This window comes from Cydia strobilella, chromosome 16, assembly GCF_947568885.1.
Source record: "Cydia strobilella chromosome 16, ilCydStro3.1, whole genome shotgun sequence".
NCBI classification, from domain to species: domain Eukaryota; kingdom Metazoa; phylum Arthropoda; class Insecta; order Lepidoptera; family Tortricidae; genus Cydia; species Cydia strobilella.
In genome coordinates this window covers 14832501-14859568 of record NC_086056.1, presented here as the reverse complement: position 1 = coordinate 14859568, position 27068 = coordinate 14832501, and the positions used below count along the sequence as shown (strand labels likewise).

Here is a 27068-nt window from a genome sequence, read left to right as displayed (position 1 = left end):
TCATGCATGAGGCTAATTGAGTAATGCTATCTGTACGGGAGAGCGACCGGACAGACATATAAAAGCATTTTTCGCGAGCTGAAACGAAGACCTTCGCTTTTGTTCGGTTAATTAATAATCCCTGGCATTAAAATGACGTGTTTTCAAATCGACTTTTCACTGTTATCTGTCAACCGTTTCCCTTTACCAAAATTCACGATAAGCGTTGAGGGGTCGGTTGATCAATTAGTACATTTTACAACTAGTGTGAAAAGAATGTCTTTTTACAACTAGTACCGAGGTATCTTGCCACGAGCTGAAAGCGAGTGGCAAGACTCGGTACGAGTGGTAAAAGGACATTTCACACGTGTTGTAAACGACGTTTTTTAATACAATTGCGAAAAAATAATAAATTAATATATCATTAGTAGGATCATACCACCAAACCAAACCAAAACCAAAAGTACGTATACAGCCCTTGATAGTTGAGCTGCCGCAGCCCGCGATACCTTCATACTCGTGCGCGCCCCGGCTGCGGCCGCCGCGGGCCCGGCGCGGGTTGCTCAACGACACCGAGGAGTAACGAGTGAGGCCCCAGTACCTGCTCAAGCTAAATTACATAAAAACTGCGTTTCGAAACTATAGTTTGGAACTAAAAAGTAAAAAGCACTAGTTCGAGAGATTGAGCTTCTCGCACGCTACGCAGCCACAAAAAGTACCACTTTTTGAGCAACTGTATTAAAAAGTTTATTTATAATACAGGATGGGAGAGGTCCGTCGCGCCTTCGGGCTGTACCTGACGCACATCCTCAAGCGCATCTCGTGCGCGTCCAGCGAGCTCGGCGCGGCGCACGCGGCGCTCGTGCTGCGCTTCCTCAAGCGCGCCTCCAACACGCTCCGGATGCCTTACAATGTAAAGGTGCACTGTACTTGGATACTTTTATTGGCTATTTTACCCAGATCGACAGCCGCTGTGTGTATTTTGCGTGAAAATTCTACACCACCTCAGTTCCTCCACGAAAAGAGTTTTGAATGAACCCACCCCCCGTGAACGAGATGCATGTGACTGCGTCGAAGTATCGTGAGCTCGTAAACAATACAAAAGGTAATAACGGTCTATATCCCGGTCAATATAAGTCTAGTTCCTCCACGAAACTTAGTAAGGTTTCAAGTTACTAACTGCTTCCTCAAGTGTACACGGAGACCCTAGTATTGCACTGTAGAGGCTGGCGTCCACTAGACTCGCCGAGGCGAATCGAATCGAATCGCAATAATTCGCCTTCTATACATTTAAGGCTGGCGTCGACTAGGCTCGCCGAGGCGAATCGCAATAATTCGCCTTCTATACATATACTATGAAACTGCGTCTATTGATGAAGAGCCGCGGCGCGTCGAATCGAATTTACCATTCATAGTAAATGTATAGAATGCGAACTATTGCGGTTCGATTCGATTCGCCTCGGTGAGTCTAGTGGACGCCAGCCTTTACTATGAATGGTAAATTCGATTCGATGCGCCGCGGCTCTTCGTCAATAGACGCAGTTTCATAGTATATGTATAGAAGGCGAATTATTGCGATTCGCCTCGACGAGCCTAGTGGACGCCAGCCTTAGTATCACATCTTTACCCTTGTAGATGTATAGACGTAGTGTAGGGACGCGGGGCTGGAAGCAGGCGGGCTGTCGATCACGTGTCGCGTTCATTAACCCCAGTTCCCTGAAGGAGCTGCAGGTTACTGTCCCGGCGGCATCCCACACTGTTCTCCTCAAATCTTTCTTGTTTTCCTGCAGAACGGAAGGACATCTTTAAGTTCGACATTCTTTAGTTCGTTTTCTTCTAGTGTGTCTCTACCGAATGTAATTATATCGCGGGGCCGCATCTTTACCCTTACACAGTACGTGTACATGGTGCATCCACACCGCTGTTAACTTTTGTGGAGCCTAATGTTACCGTGTTTCTGTACAAAAGTTCACTGCGGTGGAGATACAACTTATGGACCCGTCCGCCGTATTCGGGCTGTAACTTTATTTATTTTCAATATTTTTTATATCATATATTTCCCGGAGGGGTAGGCAGAGACCACGGATTTCCACTTACTACGATCCTGACATACCTCTTTCGCTTCCTTCACTTTCATAATATTTCTCATACACGCTCGCCAGACGCCGGTTTAGGGTGCTCTTGACCTGGCCTCAGTAATTTTTATATTGAGACAAATTATATGTATAGCAATTTATATCTAATTTAGCTGTCGAATGTGGGCTTGCTTCACATTGTTTATACAGTATGTATAAGTTATAAAAGACATGGGCGTTTTCTTGATATCCACATAACATTGATACCCTTACATAAGTTTAATAAGTGTATCTCTATCCCCAGGGCCCCTCAGTGAAGATGTGCGACAAGGATCGCTGCGCTGTCGTCGCCAAGCAGCTGAACGATTTCCTCTACATGTACTATCGGGAGACAGACCTATATACTGATAGTGAAGACAGGGAGAACTGTGTGTCTAACATTAACTTTGCACAGTTCCTCTATTCTGCCAGGTGAGTAAAAAAAAGTCGCTTTATATCGCTGCATTGCTGTACACGTCCGCGCTCGGCAGATATATAGGGAGTTCAGATAGAAATTGAGATAACTTAAATTAATCACAAATACCGACTAATATCTTATAACACGTTTCCAATTTGGAAAGAAAGGGTAAATTAAAATTGACAAAATATGGAAAATTACACGTGTTCTTAAGGCTCCTACACACTATGCCGGCGGCATACCCGCGCGGCAAAAACCAGGCCTGGCAACCGGACTAGCACATGATTGGCGCGAGAGTATCTCGCCGCGACATAGACTACCCGTCCCTCTTTAATTCATACAGTTAGTAAAAGACGGGTAGTTTATCTCGCGGCGAAATACTGTCGCGCCAATCATGTGCTCGGCCTACAGGCAATGCAAACCCGGCGACTAAAATACCCTCCGGGAATACCACCGGGCTTGTTGGCGGTTTCTTGTATTTTGTATTTAATTTATAATACGACTCGTATCGTAATAAAGTCTCAATTATTTGACAGCGAAGCGGACTTAGAAGACGTGCTTCTCCTCCAACTGAAGATGGAGCACTACGTGACCCTGTTCCTGGGTGACACCCGCGCGCCGTACTGCGTGGACCTCCCCCCCTCCAAGCTCGGCGCCCCCCCCACCGGCCGCCACACGCTGCTCAAGTACCTCGCGTGTCTCGCGCCCATCAACACTAGGAGATACAGGTACCTATTAGACAGAGGTCCAAAACTCGTTAAGTGGGTGAGGTATCATGAAGCCTCGTGAAAGTCAGCTGCCGCTCCGTCAGTGGATAAGGAACGACATGATAACACGTAAAAAAATATTTTTATAGAAATTTTCTGCCGAATCTATGAACGATAGCCACCCACCCACATAGAACCTCGTGTGTCTCGCGCCTATTAATACTAGCAAATGCAGGTATTAATCGAATCAGTGAAAGAACGTCACTTATTTAAATTCTTTCTTATTTCTTTTTTTTTCTCCAGACCACCCTCAGACTCCTCCAGCAAAACCGAGGCCGAAGACTCCATGAACTCCTCGCTGCCTTCCTTCACCGACTCCGACGTGGTCATCAAGGAGTCCATGAAGCAGGAAAAACCGCTGCCCCAAGCCTTGAAGTACGCGCGGTCGTAGCACACGACCTTGAGGAACTTCACGCTACCACGCATTAAATCTTAAGGTGAGGGGACAACTACTGTGATATCTGTGGTCGAAGACTCCATGAACTCACTGCCTCCGGACTCCGACGTGATCATCAAAAAATTCATGAAACAGAAGCCGCTGCCTCTAGCCTTGAAGTACGCGGTCATAATACAGGACCTTGAGGAACTTCACGCTACCACGCATTAAATCTTAAGGTTAGAACCTATCACGCTACAACGCATCAATTCGTGAGGAGATACCTACTGTGATATCTGTGGTCGAAGACTCCATGAACTCACTGCCTTCCTTTACGGACACAGACGTGATCATCAAAGATACCATGAAACAGAAGCCGCTGCCTCTAGCCTTGAAGTATGCGGTCACAGCACAGGACCTTGAGGAACTTCACGCTACCACGCATTAAATCTTAAGGGGAGAACCTATCACGCTACAATGCATCAAGTCGCGAAGAGATACCTACTGTGATATCTGTGGTCGAAGACTCCATGAACTCACTGCTTTCCTTCATGGACTCCGACGTAGTCATTAAAGAATTCATTAAACCTTGAAGTACGCGGTCATAGCACAGGACTTTGAAGAACCTTACGCTACCCCGCATGAAATTTTAAGGTTAGATTACCTATCACGCTACCACGCTATTAAGTGAGGTAAGACTACCTACTGTGATATGTGTGTTTTGGCGTGACTACTTACGACGATGGTAGACGTTTTTGGCGTTCAAAGGGAAATAATCACTTGTATAACTAATTCTAAGATATAGACCAAAACCATTTTAAGGAGGGGAGGAGAAGAGGGGATAGGTTGTCAAGTCTAATTAATAAAGTATTATTATAAACTGAAATAAATGTCATACTAAGAAAAAATGACCAAGGCCTCCAGCCAACCATACTGTTCTACCTTAGGGATGGCCAGGGGGCGCCTTAGCCTTCAGTAACAAGTGCATATACTTGGAAAATTTCGACCTATGCCGCTGTCGCCCAGTGGCCGAATGGCACAGGCACCTGCCGCTATAGCAGAGGACGCTGTTTCGATTCCAGCCTGGGGCACTGGAGGCCTTGGTCATTTTTTCTTAGTATATGACATTTATTTCAGTTTATAATTTATACAGTAGTGTTTCTATTTAAAATAAAAACAAATTAAAGTATTTTCTGTAAATAATTTAATTTGTTCTAATACTTCTAACAGTAAAGTATTATTAATTAGACAACATGTATTAATGTCCCAAAAAACTAGATTGAGACCTGAATAGTCCGGTGAATAGCAAACGTCTTCTTGCATTCACATTTGTCACGATTTTAGTGTTGTAGTATTTTATTCGTATTACTTAAAAGGTGAGTTTAAAGAGTATCAATAATTATTATATTGCAAGAGGCCTTGTGGCAATGACATGCTATGTTAATGTCGGGTGCAAATTCTATAACCTCATATAAAGTTATTTAATTTTTAATTTGAACTTTATTCTATAAGTAAATTGGAACGAATTTCGTTTGTTTTACAACGCAGTGAAACAAAAGAAATGCTACTCTATTTGTTTCATCAAAAGGTTCAAATTAGATTGCAATTAATATGTACATTTTAATGTACATTTAGACTCGCGAGGATAAATAAATAAATTTCATGTCTGTGTTCCATTCGAATACATTTGTTGCAAAGTAACTTTAAAAACACTTAAGTTCAATAATAAAATAGAGTAATTGAATTCTAAATATTTTCTCGAAAATTTGACTTAAAAATATTGTGTGGTATTTTTTCGGAATCTTAGCTATGCTTACCTCGCTTTTAAATGGATGTGAAAACAATTATTTACTATAAGGATATATTTAGTTGATAATAATGATAATACCACGTGATAATAAAGGTTTAATATAAAATTAGGCCGCTAGATTTTGGCAGTGTTAGTACTTACGGGACGTTGCAAAAACTGTGGGTATTCTGATGGATAAAAGGTTGAAGGCAGAGGCTATTATTAAAGCGGTTTTCACATTCGATGACATGCTGCTCCGGTGTGCGAGCGGGACATAGCATACTTGCATCGCGCTCACTCGCCGGAGCGTCGTCATGAATGTGATTACCGCGTAAAGCCAAATATCATGAGATAAATATCATAGACATAGCCAAATCTCATAGAGAAAAAGTTTTGGGTACAACCGGGCCACGAAAATGTTCTTGTTGAAGTTAAACCGCACACATTAAATAGTACTTTGTATAGGAGTTTTAATAAGAAAATCAGCTTAGTTAATTTGGATGTAAAAACCTGAAACCTCAATGTAACGTACTGAAAAGACTATGAAACCGCACTTAAACTGAAAATTGTGTCATTTTCAACCAAAAGGGTACTTATTGTCGCTTGTCAGTAAGGCGCTATTTCAATTAGAAATCAACCTTATCGACAAGCGACAATGTGGTACCTTTTGGTTGAAAACGTCACAATTTGTATGAATAACTCTTAAATTCAAAATTTAAAAATCTCCGACACAATTATAACTCCGCCATCTCTTCGTCTTTCGCGCGTTGTCCCTTTTCGCCACGGCGCATGGGAGCCTGCATGGGCTACGATTTGGCAACTAATCCCAAGAATTGGAGTGGGCACTAGTGTTTACAAAAGCGGCTGCTATCTGACCTTCCAACCCAGAGGGGAAACTAGGCCTTATTGGGATTAGTCCGGTTTTCTCACGAAAGCGAATGGTAAATATCAAATGATATATCGTACATAAGTTACAAAAACATTGGTACGATCCGGGGTTTGAACCCGCAACCTCCGGATTGAAAACGATCGTACGTGTATCACACGTCATAAAAAAAAATCGCACTCAATTCGGTTTGTCCGTTTGGGAGATACCATGCCACATATAGATACTTGTGTCGGGAGTTATAAAGGCAGGTAAATGTATAAGAATCCCAAGAATACCAGATGTGAAGTTGGTTGAAATTTATCTACTTTGTCATATCAGATAGAGTAGGTAGATTCAGTTTTGTATCTGTTCAAATATTCGAATTTTCTAGATTATCTCCAATAAATATATTAGCTTTGCATCTTATCCTGAAATAAACTTATATGTAATAATAGGTAGTTAAATTATATTTTTAAATAATATATAAATGTTAATTGGGATTAGTGGATCCTTTCACCCCACTTGGTCCTTTATCATTCTGATAATAAGCTAAGATATTTCATTAAACATGCATTATGTTACCTTTCTGTAATTTACCAAAGAAAATCGAAATACCCAAAATAGTACACTCCACTAGAAGTAGCATTAACAATCATAAGCCTCATAAGGTGCTAAAACGATCATAGGTACGACTCCATTTTGTTGGCCAACACCAAAGTATTATAATAAACCTGGATTTCTTTAAGTATCAATTGGGGTTGACCGGGTGAAGTATTTTACAGATGGCGCCAGCATAGCTTGCCCTGTCAATCCCCAGAATTGTGTCAAATTATTTTTTTATGCCCTGGATGCCAGCCCTTTAAGCCAAATCTCATAGAACAAAACTAGAGACAGGGGAAAGCTGTGATGGCGCCATCTATGCAAACATTTGACTGTTGCCAACCCCATTGTAGCGAAACTGTCATGAAATTAGTTATGAAACCATAGACATAGTATAGTAGTTATAGACATGAAACCGAGCGACCAGGGGTAAGAGAAAGACATTCATGTATTGACAGGTTAATGGTTAATGTATGGCAGCATAATCCTTTTTCTCTTTCACTCTTATACATTTCGGTATTTCCCCACCGCCTCCTACCTATGCTGCCATAACCCGACCATGAAAAAAAAACCCGGTCGGTGATAAGGACAGAGCATGGCACTATTTTCTCTTTCCTCTTATAGAAATCGCAATGCATGAAACTAACGAATTGTAACAAAATTTATACATTTTCGCAAAGAAGCTGATGCAGATGTCGGATATATTGGCAAAATTAAGGCGCTCATAAATATCAGAACACGAGATGTGTTCTGGTATATTCTATTGTCAATGTCAAAGCATAAAACTGTTTATTACAAGATTGAGCCCCTTGTGTATAAATATATATATTTTATGACATTCTGTATTTCACCAAAAATACTTTTATGTAATGTATTCTGTAGGATAGAAGATATAGCTTCCCGTAGCTTCGATCAATAAAACGAATGTTTAGAGTGCTAGGGAAGTAGGGACATATATGGACTGAGATATAACGAGCTAATAACAAAGGTTGTTTCACGAACTATGTATTAAGCCGTTTGGCTTTTTGTTATTATTGAGTGAATCAACTTTTTTTGTCTCCTGCGTCACTATTTAAACCTATAGATTTAAAAGATTTTTATTCACATACCAAATAAAAATTTTTGTGTTAATTTTAGTCTGTTCTATCACGAACTGTCATAATGTGTTTGATAGACGTATGTTACTATTGTCTCCTGGGTAACGGGACAGAATAGCATCAATAAATGGTTGATCACTCAATTAGCCAAAAGTTATTAATAATACAGTCGATAACCCCTTGCAAATACTATTTGGATGAATATTATTCATTGTTATTTATACTCTAATGGCATGCTCGCTTCTAAAGCAAACTTAATTATATTAGATTTTCTGTTAAGTATTTTTTTTGTATTAATATTGCATGTTAGCAGTAAGCAATAGCCTACCGACCAAAAAGAATTAAATCCGTATTAATTTTCAGTCAGTATTAAATAGATACCAGTATTTATTCTTGAATTCATTTAAATATTTACAGACAGATGTTTGTATTCTTTAAACGCATTGATTTTATTATTACAAATAATAAATTACTTATATTTTTATTATGTTTGTTAATGTTTAGCCGCGCTCATTGCAATTCTTATGTACTCAAGTAGCTGACGCAATATATTAGTGTTCATTAGCATAGGTACGAAGATTTAGCTTAATGTTAGTGATGCGAAAACCGATGCTAGTCCGGATAGGTCACACCTAGGCTAAAGGCGCCAAAGTTTAATTATGTCACATCCCTGCTTGTCTTGTCACAGTACTAGTATTGCAAGCAGTAACTAGACTTCCACCCTTTGACCGCCACAGTCGGTCATAGCTGGCAAAGAACAGTATAAATTTAACCTTGATACATTGTTTATAAAGTTTACTATTACGTGTTTGTATATGTTTGCCATCTTCGTGGTATTTAAAAAAAATGCTTGGAATACTTTTACTGACAATCAAAATTAGAGTATGAAGATTCATTATATTTTATTTACAGTAAAGCTTAATTCTACTTACAGCTAATTGATATGTTTTAATTAAAAATTATAATAGTCATAATTAATTTAACAAGTAAAATTATACTTAACTAATTGTAAGCATATAACAAAGTTGTATTTACTGTAAACAAGTATTTTTAGAAATTTCCATTGATTGTACATTTTACCGATTCATTAATCTGCGGAATTCAATTATTTTACATGAGAAAAGAGAATACCAATATAATGGAAATAATTTATATAAATTGTATAATCTTCACCTATACCCCGTTTTTTTAGCATTAAAAAAATGGTAAACAATTCGGTTTCATAAGTAATAGTTACTTTTTTTTTACATTTATGGCCTGGATGCGAGTCCTTTAAGCCAAAGAGTTACTATTTTTTTAAAGCGTTTTTCAATAACAAGAAGTTAAGATTGTTTACCATTTGTCTAATGCTAAGAAAACAGGTTTAAATGTCTTAAAATTCCGTATTAATGCTTGTTTTATAATAGAGTTATATTGTTGCAAGAGTTGAAAATCAGTGGTGTTCATCAACCAGTTTCAAATGTATGACTTGAATCAGTCTGTGCATAAATACTTTAAAAAAAAAACTAATAAATACTTCTTGCAATGTTTGCCGAGCTTTCCTCAAATTACAAATGATATAAATATTAAATTAACCTAAACTGCTTTTAATAAAATTTAATATTTCAATAATTTGTTGGCTTGAATTTTTTTTATTGAATATTCTAATAATTTGTATACTCAATGTCCAAGAAACATTTTATAAAACATGTTTTCCAGTATTTGATCGCCATTATTATTTTATTTGAACGTATATTTTAATGTTAATAAATTGAATTATTTTTTTGTCTTGAAATATTGGCTGAGCTTTGTATTGATTCTTACTCCTTTTACGTGCCATATGCATGAAACACTTTAATTTAATTTGTTACCGCAATGTAAATATTACAATATTTTTTAGTGAAGCTTTGCTCCGGCGAGTACAAACAAAGTGATGAATTTAGTATCCACCAGAAATTTTATCTCATAATGTGAAATGTATTTTGAGCTAATAAATTAAACATTTCATTGATGTCTTTTATTTTTGGAAAATATTTCCTCTAAACCTTTCGGACACTTGCAATAGGGACCATGCGCGTTGGAGGGTCTGCCATCTTGTGGCCTGAATCGGAAACATAAACATGTACATTGCCAAAGCAAGTGCTGCCATCTACCGTTCTCGTATGTTTTCTTCTGCATAGTAGGTTCTGCCATCTTGTGGGCTACATTTGCGCCTCGCGTCAAAAATCTGACGGCACCTGTGCTGCCCCCTATAGTTCATGCACGCTCCCTATGACATTGTACACTTGTACACACATTGTATGACAATTTTGGTTAGACTAAATTTTGATAATGACAAATCAGTAGAAAAAGGTGGCAAATTTAAAAAACCGGTCAAGTGCAAGTCGGACTCGCGCGCGAAGGATTCCGTACCATTACGGAAAAAAACAGCAAATAAAATCACGTTTGTTGTATGGGAGCCCCATTTAAATATTTATATTATTATGTTTTTAGTATTTGTTGTTATAGCGGCAACAGAAATACATCATCTGTGAAAATTTCAACTGTCTAGCTATCACGGTTCATGAGATACAGCCTGGTGACAGACAGACGGACAGCGGAGTCTTAGTAATAGCGTCCCGTTTTTACCCTTTGGGTACGGAACCCTAAAAATGTAGGCGCGAAGAGTTATCGTCCCATACAACATTTGAATTTCGCGCCTTTTTCTACTGACAAGATTTGCTTGACCAACTATAGTAATAAAATTAGTAATATAGTTGGTCAAACCAAATTGGCAGTAAATAAGAACCAAAAAATAGTACCAACTCGGCTCTCGCGCATGAAGGGCCTGTGCCCAGCAGTGGTACGTATATAGGCTGAATTATTAATATTATTTATAGTAGTACAGCAGTAATATAGTATATATAGTTGGTCAAGCAAATCTTGTCAGTAGAAAAAGGCGAAATTCAAATTTTCTATGGGACGATATCCCTTCGCGCCTACTTTCTTTAAATTTGCCGCATTTTTATACTGACTAGATTTGCTTGACCAGCTTAAATCACAGAAAGTTTCAAATTTTTCCAACTTTCCCGGCTTTTAAATCGGGGCTGCCAAGTACGTAACTAAAAATACTTGTGTTATACTTAAAGCCGCCCATGCACTATCAAGCATATTACCAAGGTATAGGTATATTATACTACTCTTTGGTATAGGTTGTCACCACGTTGTCTCACACCATCGCACTGCACCAAGGTCATTGTACGACGCACCCAAAGTAAGAGCGAGAAAGCTTAGTTTAAAATTGAATGTCTTCTTCTTAGGTTTACATATTTCTTATGGGTTTTTATTGTAATTGTAAAATACTACACAAAAAAATATTTTTAACTATATAATCAAATTAAAGATTTGTAGCGGTGCTGAGGCCCTTACCGTGAACAACGTTCGACCACCGTTCGACGTGTTGCCTCTCCGTCGCACTTGTAAATTCGTACTTAAGTGTGACAGGGAGGCAACTCGTCGAACGTGAACGTCGAGCACAGACTAATAAGGCTCTCTGACATTTGATTTTGATAATGTAAAAGATTTTTTAAGCTAGCAAGTATTATGCAAAAATTTAACCAATCAGGACAAAGCGTCAATAACCTAGCGGCGTCATTTTTCGGAATTTTCGCCATTTTCGGCGCCATTTTGTTTCTACAGTGAAGCTGGCTCGAGTGTGGTGTGCCGCGCTAAATGTTATACTGATTATTTTAATAATTAAGGATAGATACAAGAAGTGAACACAATATGGTGCCGGTAAGTGTCATCTACAACATGAAACAGTGTGTATTATATTCAAAACTCGCCATTTACGTATTTCGTGTCATTTTAGCAAACGAAAGTGTTCATCGGGAGCCTGGCCCAGGGCTCGAAGCCGGAGGAGCTCCGCAAACTGTTCGAACGCTACGGCGTCGTGACAGAATGCGACATAATGAACCGGTGCGGCTTCGTGCACATGCAGACCGAGGATCAGGCGGCGGCCGCCATCCGGGGCTTAAATAACTCGACCTTCAACGGCGGCGTCATCACGGTCGAGCGCGGCCGGATCAAGGAACGCGGCCAGCGCGGCGGGCCCGGCGGCGGCGGCGGCCGCGGGGGCATGGGCGGGCGCGGCGGCATGCGCAGCGGCGGCATGGACCGCAGGGGCGGCGGACCCATGCGCGGCGGTCCGCCCGGCGCCCGCGACGCGCCCTACATGCGGGACTCGCGCGGCATGGGGCCCATGGGCGGCCGGGACATGCGCGGCCCGCCCATGGGCGGCGGCATGGGCATGAGGAACGGCATGGGCGGCGGCGGCTACGAGCGCGGCGCCGACCGCGGCTTCGGCGGCGGCGGCGGGGGCTACGGGGACGATCGCTACGGCGGATACGGCGGCGAGGACCGCCGCGGCTTTGCGCTCGCCCGCGACGGCTACGGCGCGGCCCCCATGTACGATGACCGGCGGGGAGGCTACGCCGCCGAGGACATGAGCGGGATGTACGCGGACGACCGCCGCGCGCCGATGTACCCAGACGAGCGAGACATGATGGACCGACGCGCGCCCATGCGAAGCGCCATGCCTATGTCCGGCGGTTATGACCGAGGAGCACCTCCCCGAGCTGCACCCATGGGCAACGGGGACATGTTTAGCAGAAGATCTCCCATGTAAGTAAAATTTACATATCTAGGCTATGTAGCAAAGCAGGTTCAAATGGATTTGTGGAGTATCTGTTGTGCAATAGGCCTATAGCCCTAATAACAGGATATTTATGTCCTGTGGATTATCATTTAAAAACCTGCAGACTCAAGTCACGATATTTCACAGAACTACTGATGTAAGACAAGTGACTATATAGTCACTTATTTAACATGAGTATTAGAAGTATTAGCAAACAATTTGTTTACATTGTAAATGCCATACTAATGTGAGCCTAACCTTGAGCTTGGTATTATTACATAACTATCAAGTATTTGTTATAGATAGATTTAACCCTTAAATGCATATTGATGGTGATGGATGCAGCCTACACAACAAAAACATATAATTTTATGCATAATTAGATGAAATCGATTTGTTCCTGTATAGTATATAATTATTTTGATAGTTAATTAATACATTTTCAGATTTTTTATTCAAATTTGCGCAGTATTTTAGTTAAAAAAAAATGCATTTGTTTGAATACAAATTGGCAGAAAAGAAAATTTTTTGGCGGCTTTTTTCGGGGTTTGCAATTATTTTATATTTAAAATATTTATTATGGGTATATCACAAACAGTGTAAGTTTCTGATGATAGTAAGATTTTTCATATATCTTTTACATAAATTATGATGTAACTTTTAACACTAATTTAGCAGTGAAAATCAATGTTATAATTTTATTTTTCCTGGAATCTGTAAACAATTATGTGACTCATATGTGTCATTTTTAAACAAAAGGTACCACATTGTCGCTTACCATAAGGACGCTCTGACAGGTTTTTCGTATAAAGAGACAAGCAATTTTCGTTTTGGTTTCCGTTTCAAGCAACAAGAACTAGAATAATAGGGGAAGAATAGGGGAGCACTTGCGTTGTCATGAAGTATCAATGTATAGTTTGTATTTCTGATTCAGGCCACAAGATGGCAGATCCTCCAATGCACACTGCCCCTATAAAATCTTTACATTAATTTCATGTTTTAAACTAAAATTATACAGTAGTAGTAGTAAATCACTTTATTGTACAAAAAAAAATTGTTAACATGAAATTCATATAAATTTACTTAAGGTACAGTAACTTACTTAAGGTTAAAACATATTGAGTTTTCTTTATTAATGTCTGTATTATTAATTTCAGGCGCGGTGGCGCGGGAGCCGGTTATGACCGGGACCCATACACTCAACAGTACCCCCCTATGGGCCGGTGAGTGTTCACACTTTTTGTGGTTAACTGCAACCTCGGAGTAAACAGACATAGGATATAGTACTTCAGAGTTGGACATTTTAAACAGAAAGTTGAAAATATGGAAACAAACAATTTAATTTTTTACATGTTTGTAGAAAATTTAATATTTACACTTGAATGTGATAAATGCTAATTTATCAATGTTAAATTTAGTCTGATTTGTAATGAAGGTTAGTAAATTAAGTTACATTGTTTATAAAATCTATTACTTCTAATAAATTTGGCTAAATTGTGCTGTTTTAAAAATATTAATGACATTACATTACCATATATTGGCTACAGTAACAAGTTTTTAACAAATATTAGTAAATTCCTGTAATCTGTTTACTCTCTGGTTTTCATGCGAAGCACAATGAGTCACCATTCAAGTCATCACCGTAACACCTGTTAGGTGACTAATAAATTCAATATGGTCAACTAGATAAGAGTCTCTACCGTATACTATAAGTAGCATAGTTTTACAACGCAGCGAAGTTGAAAATTTGATTAACTGGCTATAGTGATGATTGTTTATCTGTATATTGTACGCCTTACGCATAGTTAACGCAGTGGGACGCCTCTTAGGTCGGAGCGACGTAGACCCGTACGTACGGACTGCGAAACGTTTCTACCGATCACGTATCTACCGGCTAACGGAGAGTCACTTTACGAGTAGTAGTTTACGGACGTTGCTAGCGCTCAGTGAGGCAGGATTATTATTAGTGTCGGGCGTCCTCGAACTAAGCGGTGTCTAACGGTTGTCTATGGCACTGTATGGCGGGGTACGGGTGCTGATGCGGGGTGTATGGGTGTTGTAGCGGCGGCGGCGGAGCGGCCCGCGGCGCCCGCGACGGCGCGCTCGGGCGGCGGTACTAGGGCCGAGGAGCTCCCCTACTGCCTCCTACACACTACACTAGGCCGTAGCCGCGACACGAACAAATATACCGTAGTCTTCCGGCGCCCGACTGCCACCCCCGGCTCGCGTACCTAACGATTAGATTATACCGCGCTAGCGGCTCCTAGACAGTAAGTTGAACACGGTGAACGCCATGTGAATCGCTATGTAATTTTAATAAACGAAAATCATTTTAACGAGACGGTTTCATTTTCCCCGGTCGAGCCCCGACGTCCGGCGACATCTTGACTTGATTTGTATAATTACCGATCATCCGATTTAAAAGTAAGATTTAAATGAGAATATTGGTAGCGCTATTGTTTTAAGTTGTATATTTTCGTATGAATTAAATTTCGTAGAATATCATCTATTATTTTGATTTTCTCCTTCCTCGATAGTTCATGCATGCTATCCTCGAACGCCTCGATGCTTCTCCTATGGTTGCGGTGTCCAATTTGATTGATATAATTGTATTTAGATTTAACGAACGTGTCGGAAGACCATGCTTAATAATTCTATAAATGCTAAGCATTCAGCGAAGTCGGATCATCCGATACGTGGATTACAGAGCACTAGGTCCTCCTGCGACTGAGGCTCGGTCTGTAGGTAGAACAGGCTGCTAGTGCTAGGCGGTCACAATCTCGCCTGCTCTGTAATCTAAGCATTCGCCAACATTGTATCTAACGAGCGTCGACTTGGAAGCGTGCGAGTCCTTTCAGATAGTTAGTAGCGGCTTGACGGTTGACGCCACTCACGCCCGGCGCTGCGCTAGGACCACAAACTGCACATTACGGCGTAAACGTTAGGCGACACCGACTGAAGACGGCGATGCGATAAGGCAATCGTAAGTACGGCGTATGCCAACGTTCCACGGCATGCGATCATTGTAAAGTTCTCCACTAAAACGACTTTCGTACACGATCTACTTTACATTTAAACTGAGCAGCGTAAAAAAATTGCTTCGTTGATACTGCTAAAAACTACTAACAAGATTCTCAGTTTGAAATTTAAATTAATAAGCATTAAAAACTATTCGATCTTCTGAATTTAATATATGACGTTTTAACGCTGCAGTCGATTTATAAATACGTCAAATTCGGTTCGTCGTTAACGAAATTGCGATGTAGCATAACGACAAATTAAGCGGCTATTTTTATATTAAAATTCGTCTAAAATACTGACAATCGGATAAATGGAGAACGCCAGTAGGCCGATCACGATCTCGCTCGATGTTAATATTTTTTTTGTTTTACAGGATGCCTGGTTGAAGAGACATCTCTGATGAGGCTCTGAAAACTACAGACGCTGCTCGGTGCCGCCCTCTGGACTCTGTAGGCCAGAGAATAACTGTTCGTTGAAATTGACTGTTGCGTATTGGTTATGGTCTTGGGAAACAAATAAAATAATTTATAAGAATTTAAACTTTTTATTTTCACATATGTTACACCCTACATTTTTTTAGTCTAGTATCTACATATAGTTTGTCAAAGGGCAGTTTCATTTCAAACGGACAGAGAGAATCATACTATCTTTGTCTTACACTAGTACTAGCACCTAAAAGAAAGGGACGAGTATAATTTTCCTGATTGTTACTGACTGACAAATTGGTTTGACTAACTATAAATCACATTTTTTATAGGCAGAACATATTCATATTTAATAGAATATTCTTTTTTTAGGGTTCCGTACCCCAAGGGTAAAAACAATAATGAGTAATAAACATTGGTGTATTTCAAAGAAAAACACCTTAAGATACATAATCAATCATCATCTATAACTTTCAACGGAAACATATTTAAAATGCGTTTTTCTCAAAAACGCGGTTTAAGATGTGTAGGTTTGATGTTTTTTTTTTTTTTTTTAAGTATGGTACTTAAGAGTCATAATTTGTTTTGTATTAGGTAGCCTATATAACGTAGATTTAGGATCCATGCTTAACTCCATAACGAGTATAAGGAACCTTAAGGCATGAAATGCCAAAATTATGTATATCATTGATTATTAAAATAAACCGTGAGAGCTCACCAAATTGTCGAAAAATATTCCGCACTTGCTTGTACATAGAAAAACGTCCCAAAATAATACATGTTAATCATTAGCTTTATGATTTTTGTGCGCACTAGCATAAGGACCCTTTTTAACTAAACTTTGAAACCAATTTAAACATAAATACTTGAGTCCCCGGCAAGCTCGGCCGAATTTCACCATCCCATACAAACGGAGTTTCGTTCTCATTTTATAACTATGTGATGGATTGTAATGAAACATTGCACATACAATGACGAGGTATATCTAGGTCTGTAATTAGTTTATAAAGCAAACGAAATAGAGCAAAAGTTTTGTATGAAAAACTTAAATTCGCTGTATTTTTTTTAAATTTTGTATCTGAAGCTACATAAACTAATTACAGACAGAATACTTCCTATTCTAAGTATTTACAAAGTTTCAGAGCAATCTATTTTAAAATGAGAGCGGAACTACGTTTGTATGGAGAACCGAGCTTGCCGGGGACTCTTAACGTATACGAGTGAAACTAAGCTAGAAAAGCACGCCTATTCCTACTTTTTATTATTAAGCAGAAAATAAGAAAATGATAATATTGAAGTACTTATTTTACAAAAACGTTCATATTTCCGTAACTAGAAATGAGCATTAGGACCCTTCGGCCTTCTTCTATGGAAAGGCACATTTTTAGAAATCGTATTATCTCTTAGGGCGTCCGCTAGCTGGAGCGAGTTAACGAAAAATAGTATCGGCAACGCGCGGACGCGTGCAACGGATATTACCTAAAATGGCACCCGAATGCGGGGCCCTCACCATTACCCGCCCACGCCAGTGGACGCCCTTATGAATATACCTGATAATTGAACAGTCATACACCTAGTGAGAAATCATCTAATGTCATCTCAAGGAGTCCAAATACATAGTGGCATTATTCACAGATTTCAATAGTCTGATAACCTTCAAGTTGATGGAACGTTTCATAAACTCTGCCACATTATAGTGACTAATTGTCCCACAGTCCGCCTGCGAGCAGTTAAAGATGTCCAGGAGTCTCGCCGTCACCTTCTCCGGGTCGTTGTGAAGGATGGCTTTTGGCGGAATTCTCTTCGCTTTTTTGTACAAATTCTCGGCTGCGATCGTCAAGTTGAATGATACGATTTCGTTGCTCCTCTTTACATCGTTTCGCGACATGTGGCAGAATAAATAACCTGGAAAATGTTCAAGATGAGGTAATACGCTCCGAAAATTAATGTGGACTCCAAATGCATATTGTTAAAGTTCTGTTTTGATTGCACTTTCACTGAGGGTTTTATGCGAGTTACGCGGTTAAAACAACACATCTTGGCATCAATCACTGAATAATATTATCTCACTGCTTTGCTTTTATCCAATAAAACTGATAAACAAGTGTCTAAAACATGTAACTTGTCAAAAACCGCTTGTAAAATTGTCACTACGCACCAGTTTGTTAGTAAATAAATAAAATCTCACCTCCAAAAACACAGATTACACCGATGAAAAACACAATGGTAGCGCAGAGGCGCTTGGTGACGGGCGAGGGCCCGACGCAAGCTCGAGCGCGCTCGATACTCATAGCGAGTTCAAAATCTTCAAATATTTCAAGTTATTTCACAAAACAGAATACTTCGTTCAGGTCCCAATGCGCCGCACAGTGGGCATGCAATGCTGGTATTTCAGTACCGTCGGGCGTTCCCGCTTCCCGCGGCCGGTATGAACCTTTATTTTTAGCCGCGGTCTCACGACTCACGTTGTGTCTGCGGGTGTTAATGTCCGTCCATCATGTTCGCGGCGAAGCATTTCATTTATGTTGTCTTGGTACAATCGGTAACATTGACAGTATAAGATAGGTCGTCAATAAAGGGATAGGCCCTTCTATCGTCACCAACCTTTCTTTTTTTTATTAGGAAAAGTATTTTTTATATTTTTTATTTATTTATTTCATTACATTATGTAATATTGCCTATGCATTTCCCTTGCAATTGGTATTCATTTAGACTTTGTTTGGTAAGCGTAGGTGGGAAAAGAACTATGTACTTATCTTTATTCAACATTAAGATAATGGAAAAAGGTAAGTAGGCAAATTTTTTTATGGAAAATAATTATTTAGAAATACAATTCCATTTTCTTATACCCTGTTCAATAAAATATTGATATCTAAATAAAAACAATTTATTTACATTATTTATTTATTTATTGTAAGAATTAAACGGTCTCTTATAAAAATTCAAAAATAACATTAAAATCATTTATAAATCTAAAGTTTAATCTAAGATATGTCAAGTACCCATTGAAAATTATAAAATTATTATTTAACCATTTATTATCACGATATATTACCCAGTGTCAAAAGTAACAAAAATAAGTGCTCTGAAATTACTTCAAAATTATCTACATTATTTTCATTACTTATGGCACTGATTGTACATTCCTACATTTCTACATTTTGTATTAAACATAAAAAGTATTCAAAGCAAAATTAATTACCATAAATTCCTACTATCGAATATTGAATTTTCGAGATTACTACGAGCGAGAAATTTAAACCTGATTTAACAATACAATATTTTATTTTATTTTCTGACCCAAAATATATGTGTAATTTAGCCGCCATTCCAGGTTTATGGTTTATCCGGCATCTTGTGACATAAGCGGACTAAGTATGTGTAACTAGTTTATTTCTGACGTTCAGTAAGCACTGGGGCATCCTTAATAATAACTATTTGTGACATTTTTAATATACAGGGTGGCCAAAAAATATGTGCATTCCCGTCGCCAGGGAGGTTTTGGGATTGTACTGAGCGACTTTTACTATGGGACCAATTACGAAATCGCGAAAAAAAAATTTACCCTCCCATAGAAAATGGACCAGCCAAAATGTATGAAACAGCCAAATTTTTTTCGCGATTTCGTGGTTGGTCCCATAGTAAAAGTTGCTCAGTATAATCCAAAAACCTCCCTGGCAACGGGAATGCACATATATTTTGGCCACTCTGCATATGTCAGGGCCAGAAGCACTTGGAATCCTCGTTGAGCTGATGCCCTTAATGTTGACGTCACCGTCTTGAGGTCTTGCATGCTAAGCCTGGGAGTTGGTGTGTTTCGCGCCGGTGAGCACGATGGCACCTCCAGCACATCATGTGGAAGTTATTACTGTTCTTTGCGGAAATATTGATATATCAACGCCTCCTTTCGTGAAGGGGTCGATTTCTTTCAACATTTATGATCAGGAGTACTGGAGCTCAACATTTACCGTTGAAGAGTGTACCTTCGAGTCTTCGATGTGCACTAGTCGTCCTTACCAGCACCTCTATACGTGAAAAGGTGTTTTCCTCATTTTTGGTGACGTTGAGCAGCAGTGGGGCCAAAATTGCTCAATATTACTGAAGTTACTGCGGCCCCATATTAAACAGGACCTTGAGGTCCTCTATGCTGAGCTTCGATGCGCTCGTGTGCCGCGCGCCGGTGAGGACGGCGGCCGCCATTTCCAGTTTGGCATCCTGGAGTTTGCGGATCGTCTGCTCCACCGTGTCCAGGCACATAAATCTGGTAACAAAAAAAAATGCATGTGAAAAAGCTAATGACGACTGGTCTGGCCTAGTGGGTAGTGTGCCTGCCTGTGAAGCCGATGGTGCTGGGTTCGAATCCCGGTAAGGGCATTTATTTGTGTGATGAGCACAGATATTTTGTTCCTGAGTCTTGGGTGTTTTCTATGTATTTAATTGTATATTATACAGGGTGGCCAAAAAATATGTGCATTCCCGTTGTCAGGGAGGTTTTGGAATTATATCGAGCAACTTTTACTATGGGACCAACCCCGAAATCGCGAAAAAAATTTTGGGTGTTTTGGCTGGTCCATTTTCTATGGGAGGGCAAATTTTTTTTTTTTGCGATTTCGTGGTTGGTCCCATAGTAAAAGTTTCTCAGTATAATCCCAAAACCTCCCTGGCAACGGGAATGCACATATTTTTTGGCCACCGTATATATATATTGTTGTCTGAGTACCCGCAACACAAGCCTTCTTGAGCTTACTGTGTGACTTAGTCAATCTGTGTAAGAATGTCCTATAATATTTATTTAAATTGTATCGTATTTACGCTGGAGCCAAATAAATAAGAGACACAAAGCGTTGTCGTAGCGCAAGCGATTGTCACTTGGCTAGGCACCCTGCTTTGTTTGTAACAGTTTCCGGTTGAAAGTAATTGTACCTAATAATTTCTGTAACCTCGGGAGGAACATAATTCTTGCAAAATCTGCATACAATGTTGTTTACGCCTTTCATACAGCATTTCAAAAGGACAAGGCCAAAGAGCCAAATTTCCACTTGTCCGAGGAATATTTTCAACATACAGTTAAAAAATGTGACGTTTTCAATCAAAAGGTACCACATTGTCGCTTGTCGATAAGGTTGATTTCTAATTGAAGCTATATGGAAATAGCGCCTTACTGACAAGCGACAAAATTGCCTTTTAGTAGTTTAGTAGGCACAAATGAGTAAGAAGTTAGTTATGTTTGGTACATGTGACCTTTTGGAATGAAGATGTAGTTGGCAGAGAGGTCTCATTAATGTCAGTTACATGGATAAAGAGAAAATAGATGAGGCGGGAGATAAGTCTGTTCGTGTGCCAGGATATGGAATAAAGAAGCTTTGTATAAATATTGTATACATTAAATTTACATGTGTCGCAGTGACTTGCAATAAATTAGTGCTTTTTATACGAGATAAATGAAGCGTACAAGCGAAAAGAACATGTCTAGTCACATTTTCGGAAAATGAGATTTTCATCTCAAAATGTAGAGCTCCTAATGAACTATTAGTTATATCTTTTGCTACCACTATATAATATATGTAACACAACTTTTTTTTTGTTAAAAAAGACCTGGTCACGGAATTACCATACGTTCTGACATGGTTCCAAATTGTAAACCGCGATTACTCAAAATGTTAGTAAAGTGACTAGACATGTTCTTTCCGTGTACCCTACAAATGCGATCGTGTTACATGGCCAATTACATAAAATTTTGTATAATTTTTTAAACATAGTTTTCAAGAAAATTTGTAACTAATCTTACATACATATATGGGTATTTTACCTGAAAGAAATCATTTAATTTCAATTAAACTTCTTTCATTAATACTAGACTGATACGCCTACTGTGTGGTTTGGCAGAAGAAAATATGTATTTAGTTGTAAGATTTTTGAATAAACTTTTTATTAATTTTAATTATTTAATTTTTTACTTGTATTGGAACATAGAAATTATCGTGGAACGGAAAACTATTTTTTTTCTTTATGATATAGGAGGCAAACGAGCAGATGAATCGCCTAATGGTAAGCAATTACCGCCGCCCATGGACACCCGCAACACCAGAGGGGTAGCAAGTGCATTGCCGGCCTTTAAGATGGGAGACGCTCTTTTCTTGAAGGTTTGAAGGTCGTATCGTTCCAGAAATGCCGTAGGCGACAGTTCATTCCACATTTGCAAGAGCAAAGGTCCAAATATTTTTCATTATGATAAAGGAGGCAAACGAGCAGACGAATCGGTAAGGGTAATTACCGTCGCCTTTAGACACCCAGAGGGGTTGTAAGTGCGCTGTCGGCCTTTAAGATGGGAGTACGCTCTTTTATAACATAACTTTCGATTGGTAAATGCGCTTTCCTTCCTCGAACCCTTTTGTTACAAGTATTTTATAAGATTTTCAAAAAAAATGTTCAAAAAAACTTTAATTCGTTCTAATAGGTACTGAATATTTAATTAAAATCGAAGGGGATTTCCATAATAGATTTCGAAATATAAGAAAATTTTATAAGATTTGTTTGTGTATATTTGATAAGAAATTTTATATTTACCTAGAAATGAATTTCAAACACCATGTAAATTGCTTATGAATAAACTATGACTATGACCCGATTATTTTCAATGCCAAAGTCAGGGATGGGTTGATCGACAGAGTGCAAATGACTGGAGCGCCCGCGCACGCGCCGCCGCGAATACCTACGTGTCCGTTGAACTACTCGCCGGAAATGAGCGATCCTCGGCATAACTCTGCCTAATGTCACTATCACTATGAATGAATAAATGAAAATATTTATTCTCAGGCAAGGGCTCATCCATTAATTACGTCTCACGTTTAGGGGGAGGGAGGGGGTCAAAAAATGTGACACGTTGTGACAAGGGCGAGGGGGGATCATCAACTTTGTGACGTCACTAACTACATCTGTAACCAAAAATGGTTTTGATTTTTTTATTCACAGTTAAATAACTAGTTTATGCAATGATAATCGTTTTTAGGGATGTCTTTTTATTCCTAATCGGCTTCGTGTTATGAATTTCTAACAATGCTTTTTTAGTTTTTTTTTTTTTGGTAAATTAATAAAAACTTATTGAAATTGTTGATTTCGTTGAAAACCCACCCGCCCCCGCTTCGCACGGATAACACAAAATCTTGACAAATATAGACCTAAACCTTCCTCAAGAATCACTCTAATGATAGGTGAAAACCCTATGAATACGAGTATCAGTTTTTGAGTTTATCGCGAACATACATACAGACAGACACGGCGGGGGAATTCGTTTTATAAGGTGTAGTGATAATAAAGCTATTACATGTTTGTGAAAAACATTATTGAGGCGAATGAACAGCTGCATTAAGTTTATGGCGAAGACACAGACGCAGATTGATTTATAATATGATGAGCTAATACGACGATTATTTCCGCTATAACTTTCTCTACCTCTTATTACTCAGACATAAGACTCAGTCAAAAAACAGACCCTGGTGCTCATATAATAAAGTACACATTCAAAACAAAACGGTTAACAGTTTCATTAAGGTACACCCACGCATCTCGGGAAATTTGTCAGCGATTGCTGAATTTTCTCGGCTGTTATTCTTATGTAGTGAGACATTATTCCATTGACAAACTAACGTGTTTTACAAGTAAATAGAAATATGTGGTTAAGATGAATAATAGTTTGTAATGTGACACATAAAACAAGATTGGTTCGTTCGTTTCTTGACCGATTTCTTCTCGATTCAAATCGCAATAAATATGGTTATCATATCTCAAACAAAATGCTGTATAGTTCAAAGGTTATAACGTTATTAGATTAAAAAAATAGGTATACCAAACACACTTAAGATTTATAATTAAGGGTTTCAGGGGTGCAGATTTTAAAAGTGACAAGAAATCATATTTGATACAAAAGAAGATTGGAACTTAGCGCCACTTAGCGGCAATCTGCCCTCCTTAGCTACACGCTACACGAGTCAAACCTCATCGCCTCCTGAAGGTCCAAAATATTCTGCATAAGAAGAACAAAACCGGACAAGTGCGAGTCGGACTCGCCCACCGAGGGTTCAGTGGATTCAAGATTCCACTTTTCGAACCACTTGCTACGGTAGTGGTTCAATTTTGGAATCTTTCGTTTGCCCGGGTGGGTATCAATATTAACACGAGAGGTTAATTATGTAAAACAAATAAGGATACAGAATGGCTAAAAAATAAGTGCAATCCCGTTGCCATTGAGCAAGACCAACCACGAAATCGCTTAAAAAAATTTACCCTCCCATAGAAAATGGACCAGCCAAAATGTATGAAACAGCCAAATTTTTTTTTGCCATTTCGTGGTCGGTCCCATAGTCAAAGTTGCTCAGTATAATTGATTTTGAATTGTTTAGTTATCAGATTGACTTGTTTATATTATGTACCTAATTTTATTTGTTAATATAATTGTAATTGTATGACACAATATGGGACCTGTCCTGAAATAAATACTATTAATTAATTAATTCATTCATAATCCCAAAACCTCCCTGTCAACGGGAATGCACTTATTGTTTAGCCGACCTGTATAATGATCCATTTACCTGTACACGTGTACGGGGCGAGTCTGCCCGACGCGGTATATCCTGTCCTGCGCCTGCTCCTCCAGCTGCGGGTTCCAGTGCGGGTCCAGCAGGAGCAGGTGCGACGCTCCGCACAAGTTGAGACCCACGCCACCGGCGCATAGGGAGAGGAGCATTACCTGGAAACAAAATCATAATGGTTACGTAACCTATAAGGAAATTCAGCAGTTGCTTGGGATTATGTTTAGCTGGGGTTCTTTGTCGCTGCCAAATCGATAGTTAGGAGTAGGATTAATTACATCACAAAAAATTTCGATTTTTTAAAACCCCAACCTTGTCACACTTTTTCATCGGAAAAAGATAGGCCTCAATGCACTTAGCATAATCTCCCTGTTGCTGTGACGTAATATGTGGATGAACCCTTAAGGGGCCCACTAACTATCAGTCCGCCGGACGATATCGGCCTGTCAGTTGTTCGGAACTGTCAAAATTTTGTTCTAACTGACAGGCCGATATCGTCCGGCGGACTGATAGTCAGTGGGCCCCTTTAGTATAAAACAGGGGAGTTACGAGCACAGAACTATATCAAGATAGAAGTAAAGAGCTCGGCAAATTGTAGGGAGACCGAGCGTGTAACATTTTGCGTAGGTACTTTGACGTCACGGGCGTAATTTAGTGATGAGAAACATAAGCCGCGCGAAACGATTCAAAAGCATTGATTCACAGATCGATTAGAACACGGCATCGATTCTAAAATATCGATAAGAACCGACAGAAGAAATGATAATTATTTTCGACAGAGGAAATGATAATTCACGTTGACGATTCAACGGAGCCACGACGTTCTATTGCCAAAATAGTGTTTAGTTTTTAAGTTTATGAAATTTATATGTAAGTCTATAAGGTATATGTAGTATAGGCCTTGTTGCCTGAATTAAATTTTAAAATAAAAATCACAGAACTATATCAAGATAGAAGGAAAGAGTTCAGCAATTTGTAGAGAGACCGAGCTTGTAACATTTTGCGTAGGAAACCATTTTTTACGACCAGTTGCTTCAATCCATTTATTTTTAATATTAGGATCATTCGGAAAACTAAAACAAAATTGCAATATAGAAGTAACCATAACCTGTTTGTTAATAATATTTGCTGTGCACTACGTACATTATATAGCTGCATAATAATATAAGAACGTAATTATCATTTCGTCTGTTTTCATAATCGATTTTAATAATCGAGTAAGAAAATCGCAGTGTACAGCACTATTCTTACTTTTGACAGAAAAAATGAGAAATCGACCTTGAACGTGACTCGACAGTTTGAATAGCTTATTTTTACATCGCTGGTTTTAAACGCACGCCAAGTCTGGCTCGTCAAATTTAAGCCGCAATGGAAAGCTAGCGTTGGCACACAATCGCCCGCTACTGTTGTGATGAATATAGAAAAGAAAATAATAAAATAAATAGTTTTTTAATCAATAACAGATATTTAAGGACAAATTGTACTTACCAATGAAAGGAAATACCTCCATTAACAGCTCTAACTTTATTGGTAGTGTTTGAACAGTTAATTATTGCGCAAGAAACCAATATGTTTTTAAAACCTGACGTTGCAAGCAGACATCGATCGGGAGCAGACTGAAGTTCGCGGCGAGCAATTGAGCCACCGGGTCGTAGTTTCGCCACGCGAGGTACATACACTCTTTTCTTCTATCTTGATATAGTTCTGTGGTTACGAGACATAACACTGACATCCACTATGATACTAATGCATATTACTAAAGTATGAGTATGTAAGTCACGTACCCGGACGTCAGACTTGGGATCGTTGAGCGCGTTGACGAGGGCAGCACGCGCTGGGACGGGCACGGTGCCGCTGAGGGTGACGCTTTTCACTCGCTCCTGCTTTAGTTCTGTCTGCACGAGACTTAGCACTGACGTCCATTGGGATACTACTACAGCTTTTTCACCTAAAAATAAAAAATAAATATTATGACGTGTGCTCGTGGTCGAGGCACATTGCTCAGAATTACCAGGAGAGGAGAAAAGTTCTTGAGATGTTATTGCAAAAAGATGACGCAACTAAAGGGGAGCCAAAATGAATCTGAACCACGAATTTATCTTAAACTTACTTATAATATATAATATACTAGCGACCCGACCCGGCTTCGCACGGGTTACACAAAACCTTAACAGATTATACACCTAATCCTTTCTCGAGAAACACTCTATTGATAGGTGAAAACCGCATGACAATCCGTTCAGTAGTTTTTTTAATTTACCGCGAACATACATACACACAAATAGACAAGACGATGCGGGGGATTTTGTTTTATAAGGTGTAGTGATTACAAAAATAGACTAAGAAAAGGAAGAATGGGAGAAGTTTTACCT

General features: G+C 39.2%; 4 protein-coding genes across 5 annotated transcripts in view; 2 read left to right on the top strand and 2 right to left on the bottom strand.

Annotated features, from left to right (window-relative positions):
- The window catches only part of LOC134748655 (tubulin polyglutamylase TTLL5), a 55621-nt gene extending 45627 nt beyond the window's left edge, over positions 1–9994 (top strand). Inside the window, exons 16-20 of the mRNA XM_063683450.1 lie at positions 742–892; positions 2359–2525; positions 3048–3239; positions 3522–3715; positions 3894–9994. Of these exons, the coding sequence (XP_063539520.1) occupies positions 742–892; positions 2359–2525; positions 3048–3239; positions 3522–3669 (658 nt within the window). The 3' untranslated portion in view covers positions 3670–3715; positions 3894–9994. The remainder of the gene's footprint in view (positions 1–741; positions 893–2358; positions 2526–3047; positions 3240–3521; positions 3716–3893) is intronic.
- Positions 9995–11610: 1616 nt separating this feature from the next.
- Positions 11611–16084, top strand: LOC134748652 (TATA-binding protein-associated factor 2N-like). 2 transcript variants are annotated; one of them, XM_063683448.1, is made up of 4 exons: positions 11611–11761; positions 11838–12649; positions 13820–13885; positions 16057–16084. In XM_063683448.1, the coding sequence occupies exons 1-4, from the start codon at positions 11753–11755 to the stop codon at positions 16067–16069; spliced, it is 900 nt and encodes a 299-aa protein (XP_063539518.1). In that variant the 5' UTR covers positions 11611–11752; the 3' UTR covers positions 16070–16084. The 2 variants fall into 2 exon arrangements, with proteins under 2 accessions (XP_063539518.1, XP_063539517.1); XM_063683447.1 differs by lacking the exon at positions 16057–16084 and adding an exon at positions 14725–15167.
- Positions 16085–16278: 194 nt separating this feature from the next.
- Positions 16279–18447, bottom strand: LOC134748209 (uncharacterized). Its single transcript, XM_063682921.1, has 2 exons — positions 18297–18447; positions 16279–18013 (listed from the first exon to the last, which is right to left on the bottom strand). Exons 1-2 carry the CDS (start codon positions 18397–18399, stop codon positions 17703–17705), a joined length of 414 nt encoding a protein of 137 aa, XP_063538991.1. The 5' UTR covers positions 18400–18447; the 3' UTR covers positions 16279–17702.
- Positions 18448–18979: 532 nt separating this feature from the next.
- LOC134748651 (transcription termination factor 2-like) overlaps positions 18980–27068 on the bottom strand; it is a 38183-nt gene continuing 30094 nt past the window's right edge. The window contains exons 21-23 of the mRNA XM_063683446.1: positions 26481–26644; positions 24697–24854; positions 18980–20369 (exon numbers count right to left, since the gene is read on the bottom strand). Coding sequence (XP_063539516.1) covers positions 20213–20369; positions 24697–24854; positions 26481–26644 — 479 coding nt within the window. The 3' untranslated portion in view covers positions 18980–20212. The remainder of the gene's footprint in view (positions 20370–24696; positions 24855–26480; positions 26645–27068) is intronic.